This window comes from Panthera uncia, chromosome D4 (genome assembly GCF_023721935.1).
Source record: "Panthera uncia isolate 11264 chromosome D4, Puncia_PCG_1.0, whole genome shotgun sequence".
Lineage (NCBI taxonomy): Eukaryota > Metazoa > Chordata > Mammalia > Carnivora > Felidae > Panthera > Panthera uncia.
The window spans coordinates 6,129,220-6,141,287 of NC_064807.1; the positions used below are offsets into that span (position 1 = coordinate 6,129,220).

Below are 12,068 nucleotides of genomic sequence, written 5' to 3' on the forward strand. Positions count from 1 at the left end.
TGTGTGATTTCATGTACTGTGGAAGGGGGAGGAATGTTCAGGCCCCTCTCCACAGTTTTGCCCCTTGAGTACTTCCCTTTGTGTCTCTGTGTTGTGAGTTGCTAATTTGATTAGTTATAGCCAAAGATGCTCACGGGGTCACTGTTCACTGCGGTGAGTGACCTCATCTGGAAGCGTGGTTCACGGTCTGTGGGCCTCTCTTGAAGTTCTTGTCTCCACGCAGTAGAGCATACTCAGTTGGGCCTACTGACCTGCCTGCCTCAAAAAGCTCTGAAATCTTCCTGGCTCACAGTATTCCAGCTTCTGCTTGTGACTGGGTGGGTGGGATGGACTTTATTATCCATGAGGCTGGATAGATGAGTAATTTTAGGGTCTGTTCGGCAAACCTGGACTCTAAGTTAGGATGGGGGTGCAGGAAAAAAGAGGCCCTTATTCTAAGTCATGTTCTCCAGTGTAAATCACCAGAGAAGCCTTAAAGTACCGAGAGGGGAAGGGAGAAAATCATGTGCTCATCCAGGTACTAATTTAACAAATGGAGTTCATTTCCCATTTGGCTATTGGTTCTTGTGCGTAGAGCTCACCTGGTCAAGGACTTGGACCAGGGGTCCAAGGAGAGGAACAGGGGTGAGTGGCTCTAAAACCTGATTCTATCTCCTTGACACACATTATCCCAGTTAGACTCTCCAAGGACCCTATGAGGTAGGTAAAATTCAAAACAGCTGGAATCTGGGGTAGGTAGAGGGACTTGAACTCATGCCAGTCGTGGCCACGTTATTCTGAATTCTGCATTGGAATCGATGATTCTCTCTGTAATTGCAAAAGTCTGGGGATAGAGCAATAGACACAGGAAGGGGGGAGGGGGACGTGTTTTCCCAGGGGGAACTAGGGACACACAGAACTAGTGGAAGATGAGGAGAAGCAGGTTTTGAAGCATCCTGCTGAGGAGTTGAACCGGTTAGACCTACCAGTGTCCTTGAAGCCAATTTTGATCTACCTGTACAGATTCAATAGTATTTGAAGCATGAATTTTTGAGGACTCACCTTATCTCTCATTTTACGTTATTTACCTACACGTATTTTCCCTTGGTTTGATGTCCTCTTATAATCATTTCATCCTATTTTGGTGTAGATTATTTCTGTAAGTTCTGGGGTCTTTGGGGGGATGGAGAAGAATAAATGGGTTCATAGCAGCAATGTGTTGCATATGAAGGTGTGGCTGGTTCTTGCAGGATAGCTCAGAACAAGAAGCTGATCTTGAGGGCCAGGTTGAGAGGTGGTTTCAGAGGTCAGGGGGCCAGGAATCGGGAGGTAGGCTGAGGCTATAATCTGGGATATACAAATGAGGAAGCAGATGAGAGAGATGTTCACTTAAAAGAACCAGCAAGGTTTGGGGAAAGGATGGGAGCCCACAGCCTGCATGTTTACAACATTAAAGACACCTCCACAGCCTCATGCAAATTTGGGAAGTGGCTGAAAATACATATTAGCAACACACAACAGGGAAGCTGGACTAAGGGAGATATTCTTAGGAAAAGATGAGTAAATTTTAGAATTTCAGAGATGAAAGTCATCTTAAAGTTAAAAATAGTCCAACTTCCTACTCTGCAGTTGTTGGGTGTAAGTTTTGTATGTGTCAGTTAGGCCAAGATGGTTGTGTTTACTGAACCCTTCTATTTTCTTTTTTGTTTATCCATTATAGTAGAGATGAGTTGAAATCTCCAAACATGACTGAGGATTTATTTCTCCTTTTAGGTCTGTTTTATTTTTGTTTTATATGTTTCGAAGCTATGTTGCTAGATGTACACACATTTAGGATTGTTATGTCTCCCTGTTGTCTTGACTTTATCTTTATGAAGTGTCTCCTTTTATCTTACTAACACTTTTCTGATATTAGTAACCTGCTAGATAACTAACTCTGGGCAAAATACATCGATTAATAGAAGCTCCTACTTTCAGGAGTAGCCATTACCATGATTAGACAATAAGAAAGCTAAACTTTCATTGGAAAGATCATCCTTCTGCCAAGCCAAACTTTGCTTCTGGGCAGCTTCAACCCATTGGTAATTGCCTGGTTTAATAAGACAACATGGGGGCAGCATAGTAGACAGAAGTCTGAAAGGTCTGACTATGCTGAGCCAAGGGCTGGTTACATGACCTGTCGAGCCTTCTGGTTGTACAATAATACTTATCCTTAACAGAGGTGTTAGGATGATTGAATGACTTAGGTGCCTAGAATATAGCAAAAACTCGGTTAATGTTAGCAATTATTATTCACTGTTGCATATGATCCTTCGGGTGTTTGAAGATAACTGGCAAGATTCCATATCGTCTTTGACTTCTGGGTAAAACATGGCTACTTCCTTCAACCCTATCTCAGAGGACAGTTTTCAGACCAGACTTGGATTCGCTTTGTTTGCCAGTATAACATGACCTATATTCCAGACTTTAAGCAGCACAAAGTATAGTGGGACTAATTACTTCCTATGTGTGGAGCACATTTTAGGCCCAGCACAGGGTTTTAATACAGTCTAAGGTCATGAGATCAATTTTACTAAATGAATGATCTAGGAGACTCCTGCAGGCTATCTCCCCAGGCTCCTGACAGCCAATAGGAGGCATGGTGGGAAGACTGGAGGGCAAGCGGGAGGGAGAAGTCGGGGTATTTCTCCCCTATGGTCTATGCTATAGGGGCCTCTCCACCAGCACCCACATCTCTTCCTCGGCTCCTGCTACCACTGGATGGGCCCGTTGTGGTTCTAGCGTCTGTAGAATGACCTTGGCCTCTGAACTCCAGTACTCCTGCCTTCCCCCTCTCCCTCCAGTCCAGTGCGGGCAACAGCTTCTTGCTCTTGCTAATTGCCGATTTGCCACACTGTTCCCAGGTTGGCTGTTCAGTCTGTTCCATCAAAAGAATTGCTATTTTCTGATTGAAATTTCTACTGGTTTAAATGGTTTTTGTTTCCCTGGTCGTCTCTCACTATATGATCCCTATGCTACTGGCAACTCTAGCATTTCTGAAATAAAGAAAAAGCTGCACATTGTATTATTTGCTCTATCATAATGATAGTAATTAAGGTGAAAAAATATAGTTTTACAAATACCTCGGTCTTAACAGAACATAGGCGGGTTTATAGTAATTGCTGAAATAAATCTTTTAGGCTTGCTCCCAATTTGTCTGTTAAATGAGCTGCAGAGGAACCTCAGGTTAAATAGTTTGTAAGTTGCAGGCACTTTTCCTCATTTCAGAATTCGGGACATTGTTTTCTTAATTCCAGCTTTCCTTATTACCCTTTTGTTTCCCCAAGTGGGGAAAGGCACTGAAAGGAGAGATTTAGCCCTATTAGTAAGTGTCTTAAGCAAATGCTTTCTCTAGGTCCAGAGGCTGTCATTATCTTTTCCAGGCTGCATCACTTCCCTTGGGCTGTTCCCCCCCACCCCACCCATGCCCTTTGTCTTGCCCTCCTTAGGGTGAAGGCCATTGTGAGAGAAAAATGGAAGCCTTGCCACCTCCTTCCTCAACTTGCTCAAGCTGTATGCCCATGGAGCTTGGGGCTTTTTCACCGGTTGGAAACACTTCTGTGAGCCTCAGCCTGTTCTGGGGGTTGGCCGTCTCCCATTCCCATCTCCCACCCTGCCTGGAGACTTCAGGCTGCTTTGGCTCTTCTGTTCTTACGACTTGTTCTGGGACTGTCTGGGATCTTTTGCATAGGCCAGTTCTCAACCTGAGGGCGCAAGCCCTGGCCTCTCTGGACTCTCGGGGTCACGGCGCTCTTCTCTTAGGCCATGTTCCCTGACCTCCCTCGGACAGGTTACTCACAGTCCTGTAGTGGCAGCCTTCCCCTTCAGAAACCTCTCTACCTAGTATTGACTTTTTCCTGTACTTTTGAAGTTAGCGCTCTTTTCACTATATTTCATATGAAATATTGCCTGGACGTCCAAGAAGTTGCTATAAACCTGTTTTCAAGTTTATGCCATAGATGAGGCATTTTAAGGAAAAAGCACATCCTTCCTCTAGTCCTGTTTCGTTGAAGCAAATCCTTACTAAGGTCCCAAATCTCCCCTGCTTTCTCCAGAGACCCCTGATCAGGTTAGAATACTCTCAGCTGACGGTCTTCAGCTTTTCCTGTTATTGCCTGCATTCCTTCTAAAAGGACTTGGATGCAGTATGCCCCTTCTCACACGTCTTAGGTCGGTTCTTAAAAATTTTCCTAAGTTTCGGGGCGCCTGGGTGGCTCAGTCGGTTGAGCGTCCGACTTCGGCTCAGGTCATGATCTCGCTGTCCATGAGTCCGAGCCCCGCGTCGGGCTCTGTGCTGACAGCTCAGAGCCTGGAGCCTGCTTCAGATTCTGTGTCTCCCTCTCTCTCTGACCCTCTCCCATTCATGCTCTGTCTCTCTCTGTCTCAAAAATAAATAAACATTAAAAAAAAATTTAAAAAAAATTTTTCCTAAGTTTCTATATTGGGAAAATAGATTATGTTTAGCATTTTGTAAATATTTATATTTTAAGTAAAACAATGATTTGACTCTTACAGATGTATCTAATGCTGTCTAGAGGGCAAAAGATAGCTAGATATCTTTCACACATGCCACCATCTGTGGAAAAATATATACAAAAATTCTCCTCTAATGGTCCGAGCTTTACACGGTTTCTCTTTCACACTGTGTCATTCTGTGACCCTCCGCTCCCATGCCACTTTTCATGCAGGATTTTATCCTAACGCAACATGTTTGGAAGTTCTTTTATTGATTATCCTTATGTTTCTTTGCAACAACAAAATACATCTCGCTCTTGAGGGTCGTTTTTTTCCTTGTGATCACGAGGCTTCAAGTGTTCATAGTTTTCTTGTGCACTGAAATCTAATTTCTGAGGCACCTGGGTGGCTCAGTTGGTTAAGCAACCAACTTCAGCTCAGGTCATGATCTGGCATTGTTGAGTTCGGGCCCTGCATCAGGCTCTGTGCTGACAGCTTGGAGACTGGAGCCTGCTTCAGATTCTGGGTCTCCCTCTCTCTCTGTTGCTCCCCTGCTCATGATCTTCCTGTCTGTCTCTCTCTCAAAAATAAATAAAAACATTTAAAATACTAAAAAAAGGAAATCTCATTTCTATTATTATCAGCACATGTAAGATCCAAATGTAAAAATGGTGATAATGATTAAGCATAAAAGGGCAAGTTGACTAGAAATGTATCTCTTAATAGGATGGATGGGGTTCTCTTTTTCAACTTGTCCACTTATCTGAGGATGTATATGACTTTGTGGTTGGAATGAGGCAAGGGTAAGCATCGGTTCTATTTCTGACTTTCCGTTTTTGTGGCAAGAAGGGCTTACTCATGTGAATAAGTAAGTGGGAGTAGAAGCAGTTTTGTTACAGGAATGTCACTTCATTATGATTTACATGGAAAAAAAAAACTATTTCATTTTTTGCTATCATCTATTAACTCTATTAGGGCCTTCTCCAAATTTGTTGAACACAGAACTTGATATCACTTATTTTTCAGAAGTATTTATTAGTCTTTAAAGTTTGATATGGTATCAATATTTCTAATCACTCTTTTGGTCAGCGCCATGTTTTTCTATGCCCCAGGGCAATGCACCATATTCACAATGGGTGAGAGGCACACTTTTTATGAAGTGGAAGAAGGCAATGATCAAAGAGGAAGTGTTTTAGGGGAACCCCAAGAGACTTGCCTGGAAGGCGTATTCTCAGGCACACTCAATTTGGGGAAAGAGTAGTTGGGGAAGATTAGGAATTAGAAACTCATTTCCTAAAACTGTCTTCATATATCCATATACCTTAGTATAGTTTTCGTATATCCATCTACCTTAGTTCAAAGACCATCAATGATCTAAAGAATAAATAATTCGGATTTAAGGAATTAACCTGTTCCACACCTGAGTCATCCCTGAGCTAGGTGACGAAGCTGGGAGAGTGGCTTTCCAGGAATGAATGGCAGCTTTCAATTGGACAGAAAGCATGAAATGACTGGCCCCCAATTGCCCAGAGACCCTAGATGCATTACAGCACTTAAATAGAGATTAACAAACATGGAGTCAGGGAGTGAGGGGTGAAGATACTGAACACATTAGGAGATCATGACAATGTAGAGCCCTCTTTCTTCCCATTAATTGAACTCAGGCTAACTTCAAAGTTGTAGCATTCATTCCAGTTCTGGATGTAGGAAATGCAGTGAAGGTGGAAGTCAGTTACATCCAAGCACATGACTTTCCTGATGACTTATTGATGGCTGAGATGAGAGGAGGTCTTTAAACCGACTCCCTGGACACTCACCATGTGCCAAGCACCATGCTCAGTTCTCTATGTTCATTATCTCAATTTTTACAATAATCCTATGTGGTAGGTGCTACTATTGTTATCCTTTTACAAATAAGAAAAATGTGAGATTATGAAAGGTGAAATAACCTGCCCAAGGCCACAGGTGGAAACAACATTCACCCTTATGTCTAACCCTCCTAGTTTGTCCTTCTTTGTGCCAGATCATAAAGTTACAACATTGCTGCCAAGGTCAATGGTCTTTAGGGACCAAAGTCTGTGGACTTTCCAGAAGACAGAACAGATCCTCTGAGGCCTAATGGGTGAGATTGGAAGGGGACAGAGAAAAAACCCAGAGCAGTCCGGGCAGGATGAAAAACACAAGCTGATGAACAGAGCCAAATCTGTTGTTCTTTTATGGTCTTTTCCAAAATGACCTTTTCCAGAACAAACATGAACTTGAAGATTCTCTTCGGATTTAGGTTCTTGGCTTGTATCGGGGTAAGGAGAGCCCTTAACCTAGAGGAATGGGGACAGCTATTGACTTAACGGGGCTCCCCCAGCCTACCCACTTGACTTCTCTGGACTTTAGCTGCTTCATCTGCAATAGGTGAAGCTTGGACAAGAGCAGTGTTTTCCAAACTTCTTAAACTGTGACCCAGAGTGAGCAAAAATATTTTACATCACAAACCAACACACACACACACACACACACACCTCTGAAACAAGAGTGTCACAAGACAACACTCAGCCTACTATGTGATGCCTTCTGATCTATTCATTTTGCTCATTCATTTTATTGGGAAAAAGACACCTACCTGGTTGCTACTCACTAAATTGATACTTCCATCCATTAATGGTTGGCAAACCATGGCTTAAAAAACTCTGGACCAGAGGAATGAGCTTCTCTCAAAGAGGAGCTTAACAATCAGGTCAGTGTTGTTCCTTTGGAGGACTGTGGGCAAGACAGGGCTTAGCTTTGGTGTCCTCCCGCCTTTCAGGGACGCATTTCCTGCCTTCCCTCCAGACCCACATTATTCTTGCAACTCCTTCCCCTATTTCCCCTCACCTCAGCTGCGTTACACTCAGAGATTAGAAAATACTTCTGCGCAGGTGCTTCTGTTTTCTCTAAGACTGCCCGGTCTCTTTGTAACCATCTCCGAGTTTTTGCTTGTGCCGATGCCTCCAAAGATTCTCGTCCTTGAAACTACTCACCTTTGACTTTCAGAGTCAGGTACTTGTAGTCCCCGGCGACCCTATAGATGATCAGGCAGCGATACTGTCCTGCGTCACTCACTTGCACCCGAGAGATGTGGAATAAGGCCTTCCCCAGAGACAGATGCTCCTCCAGCAAAGTGGCTCTTTCGCTGTGCAAAGATGTATTGTTTTCCACCTTCTGCAGACTGGCCCTTAAGTCCTTGAGTTCCACATGACCTTCAGTGTCAAAACGACACTCCAGGGTCACATTGCTGCCGTAGTCTGCTGTGTACAGTTCCTGGGAGACCATCACTGTGAATAAAGCTGAACAGAACACAAAACATTCTCCCATTGTCTGCCTTCACATTTCAGTTCCGTGCCGAGTGGGAGCTGAGGAGACCCATCACACCCCCATTTTCCAGGAGACACCTGTCACGCATTGGGCAGTCCTTTGGGCTCTTTCTCTGCTGTGCCCTATTCTGTCTGGGCAAGAGTGGAATTCTGGATCCACTGTTGTGAGGTAGTTCTCTTCTCTCAACCCTCCTTACCCAGACTCATTGTCTCCATATGGATCAAATTATATCATTCCCTGCCAAATACTACCTCCCCTCACAAGTGACAGTAATAGTAGCAACTATCATTTGTTGAGTTCTTAGTATATGCTAGGCATCTGCTAACAGATTTTGTCCTCCCAGGAAGCCAGCAAGGTAGAGCCATCCTCTTTTTAGAAAGTGAAACTGAGGCACGGAAAAGTAGCCAGGATCAGACCCAGGTATGTCCCTAGTGCCCTCACCCATCGCATCATACAACCCCATTGGAGAAGTTTATTTTCTGTCAATAAGGAGAAGAGAGGAATAGAACTAATGTTTAGTGTATGCCTATTATGCACCAGGCACTGTGCTAGGCTCGTTATTCTTTTTTTTTTAAATGTTTATTTATTTTTGAGACAGAGAGAGACAGAGCGTGAGTGGGGAAGGGGCAGAGAGACAGGGAGACACAGAATCTGAAGCTGGCTCCAGGCTCTGAGCTGTCAGCACAGAGCCTGATGTGGGGCTCAAACTCGCGGACTATGAGATCATGACCTGAGCCAAAGTCGGATGCTTAACCGACTGAGCCACCCAGGCACCCCAAGTGCTAGGCTTGTTATAACTATGCCACTTAATCCTGAAAATATAACCATGAAATATGTATTATTATTACTGTTTTATAGTTGAAGAAACTGGCTCAAAGTGATTCACTCTAGGACACACAATTAGTAAAGTTAAAATTTAGAGCCAGTTAGATGTTTGACTTAAAAATCAATAGTTTCTACTGCAAAGGTATTTCCCAAAATATGAGGCACCTACGAAGCACATGAAATAATTTTATCTAGGGTAGAATTAAGGCCTAAAGGGAACTGAATTACCCAGAGAGAAATTTATTTCCTCTTCAATTCTACTTCAGTCTTTCAAACAACATATAATTTGCAATTAGACTCTCACACCTCCAACAATCGCTATTTCTTCTTTTAATAAAACAGGAAGTTCCCAGGCAGATACTGTAGATCTGGGTAGAATTTAATAACACTACTTTTGTTGCACTTTTTTTTGTTCATATCCTCTATTTACCAGTAACAGTGATACTATACTGGTTTTCCATTTACCCCAGGGGTATACCATTTGGTTCAAAAAATTAAAGCTGAGTTGATTTAAAGAATCCCATAAAAGCAATAGCATGAAGAGCGGTAAAGCAAAGCAAAATGAACGAAGGTGGTGTATGCATGGATAAAGTGTGGGCAACTGTAGAAAATTATGCTGCCTCCATCATTAATGGATGGATATTCATTATGACCGAGGTGCAGCAAGATCTTAAAGTCATTTCTGAATCCTGACAAAAGATTAGATAAAACTGTATTCAGGAGAGCTTCCTTCATTCATCCATTAATTTGATTAGTCAAAACATCCATTCAACACATACTTGGGGATGGGATCTAAGCAGATGCTACTCAAGGAGTTTTTACCATTATGAAAGTGGTACAGTTAGAGCATGGGATTTAGTGACAGATGAACCTTGACTAGTATTGAGACTATGAGTGCTTTGATCTTGAACATGTCATTTAGCTCTGTGAGTCTTTGCTTCTTTATCTATACAGGTGTAAGGTTAGAATCTGCATCTAAGTATTGTGGGGGAAAACTAGGCAAAATAGCACATATGAAGTGCCTTATTTTGGCAGGTAGCAGGCAGTCAGTAAACATCAGTTCCTTTCTTTTGTACCATGTTTTAATTCTTGGGGAAGTGGTAATCCACCTATGCAATACATGGCCTTTCTTTATTGACCACGATATTTTATCAACCAGGACAGCCCATTCCCTGACCATCTTGGGCAACAGATTTTACAGTATACGTAAATTTTGGGTTTCCTGTTGCTTGAAGGATTCACATGGCAATTTCTCTTCTGACTTGAGTTTCTCCTTCTACTATCCTGCAAGACTTTGAAGGCAGTGACCAGGTTGAGTCTGTTTTGGTATCTCCAGTGCCTAGCACATACTAAGTTCCAGTTAAAGGCAAATAAATGACAGAAAGAGGGAGAAGAAGAAGAAAGGACAAGCCTAACCATACTCACTTCTGTTTTCCTCTCATCAAACTGCAACTTACCCAAATTGCACAGACTGTCATTCTTAATCATCACACAGCAAACTTGATAGTTATGCACAAAACTTGACATTTATCGAAAATGATTGGCAAGTTTATATCTTGCCTCCAAACCCGATTTCAACCATGACCAGAACATGAAGGTGACTTTCTAACAGTGCTAGAGTTCATATCTGCCCAGCATTCTGTGGTGCAGGATGGGGCGGGGGCAGGTGTATAACATGAGGGCCTCTCTGTAAAACACTGTTAATCACACCTGCATTTGCTTGGACAGATTGAGAAGACTCTGGAATGACACGTGTGGAAAGAGATTTGTGCTTCTGAATTTCCTGCATGATTCCATTTCATGAAATCCACTGAACACCTGAGAGTAATACCTCTCACCCTGGGTCTCCATAATAGGACCCTCTTAAGGGTAGACCCCTTGATGATGGGAACCATCTCGAAACTTTGAGTTATGAAGTCCCCCTATAACCAAGACAGAGCTATCTGCTATCAAATGCACTCTGGCCTGAAGAGTACTATTTACTTATTCTTTCACCAAATGTATAGTAACCATCTTCTGTGTGCCAGATGCAGGGATTTACTCTTACTCTCCTTCTGTTATCTTATTACACATGATAAAGCAGGAAACAGGGAAGAGAAATGGGGCTTGCGAGAAAGTTCAGTCCCTGAATCTGAGATATAACAAGTGTCAGAAGACTTTGGGTGTTGCCTCTATTGAATTTATTTAACAAATTTATTTACCACACTTAGGCTTTCTTCTCATGACAGAGAGAGACAGTCTGTAACTTCCTCTGGAACTCCCCATAGCAGAGGGCAGAACTCCCCTCTTTACGCTCTGGGCCTTTGACAAAAATCCATTTTCTGCTTGCTTCTCTCCTCTGCCTTCTACAGAGTGTGTGTGCAGGGGCTGTGGCATAAAGTACGTTACCTCTTAGGTAGGTGAACAGTTTTCACTTTATGTTCACAGGAGGAAAGAGCAATTAGCAAACATGAATCAAATATCTGATGGCCCAGGGTAACTGGAGGATGAGTTCTTATTTGGTGTAGTTTTGTCTCAAAGCTTCTAAGACATGCAAAGCTTTGAGCTTGATTATCATATAAAAATGAGTTTAGGAAATGAAATACACATTTAAAATCCCAAATTATTCTTGCTTATTGTAAATTGCAGAGGAGATAAAAACATGCTTGCAAACAACTGTGTGAAGATATTTTTCTCAAGCCTCGATGCACAGCGGAATCACTAAGCAGAGTGCCTCAGCTCTGGCCGTCATTGGAATCACCTGAAAGACTTTTTTAAAAATACCAGGCCCCACCTTGGATCCTTTATTTTTATTTATTTATTTATTTATTTATTTATTTATTTTAATATATGAAATTTATTGTAAAATTGGTTTCCATACAACACCCAGTGCTCATCCCAAAATGTGTCCTCCTCAATACCCATCGCCCACCCTCCCCTCCCTCCCACCCCCCATCAACCCTCAGTTTGTTCTCAGTTTTTAAGAGTCTCTTATGCTTTGGCTCTTTCCCACTCTAACCTCTTTTTTTTGTTTTTTCTCCTTCCCCTCCCCCATGGGTTCCTGTTAAGTTTCTCAGGATCCACATAAGAGTGAACACATACGGTATCTGTCTTTCTCTGTATGGCTTATTTCACTTAGCATCACACTCTCCAGTTCCATCCATGTTGCTACAAAGGGCCATATTTCATTCTTTCTCATTGCCACGTAGTATTCCATTGTGTATATAAACCACAATTTCTTTATCCATTCATCAGTTGATGGACATTTAGGCTCTTTCCATAATTTGGCTATTGTTGAGAGTGCTGCTATAAACATTGGGGTACAAGTGCTCCTGTGCATCAGCACTGCTAGGAATTTACCCAAGGGATACAGGAGTACCACCTTGGATCCTGTAAATATAAATTCTAATTCTTTTGTGAGGCCAGCATCAATTTTAAAACAA

General features: G+C 42.5%; 1 protein-coding gene across 3 annotated transcripts in view; it reads right to left on the bottom strand.

Annotated features, from left to right (window-relative positions):
- Positions 1-12,068, bottom strand: part of PDCD1LG2 (programmed cell death 1 ligand 2) — a 76,602-nt gene that overhangs the window by 46,556 nt on the left and 17,978 nt on the right. For all 3 annotated transcript variants that reach the window (XM_049642383.1, XM_049642469.1, XM_049642550.1), the window contains exon 3: positions 7,488-7,793. In XM_049642383.1, the coding sequence (XP_049498340.1) occupies positions 7,488-7,793 (306 nt within the window). The remainder of the gene's footprint in view (positions 1-7,487; positions 7,794-12,068) is intronic.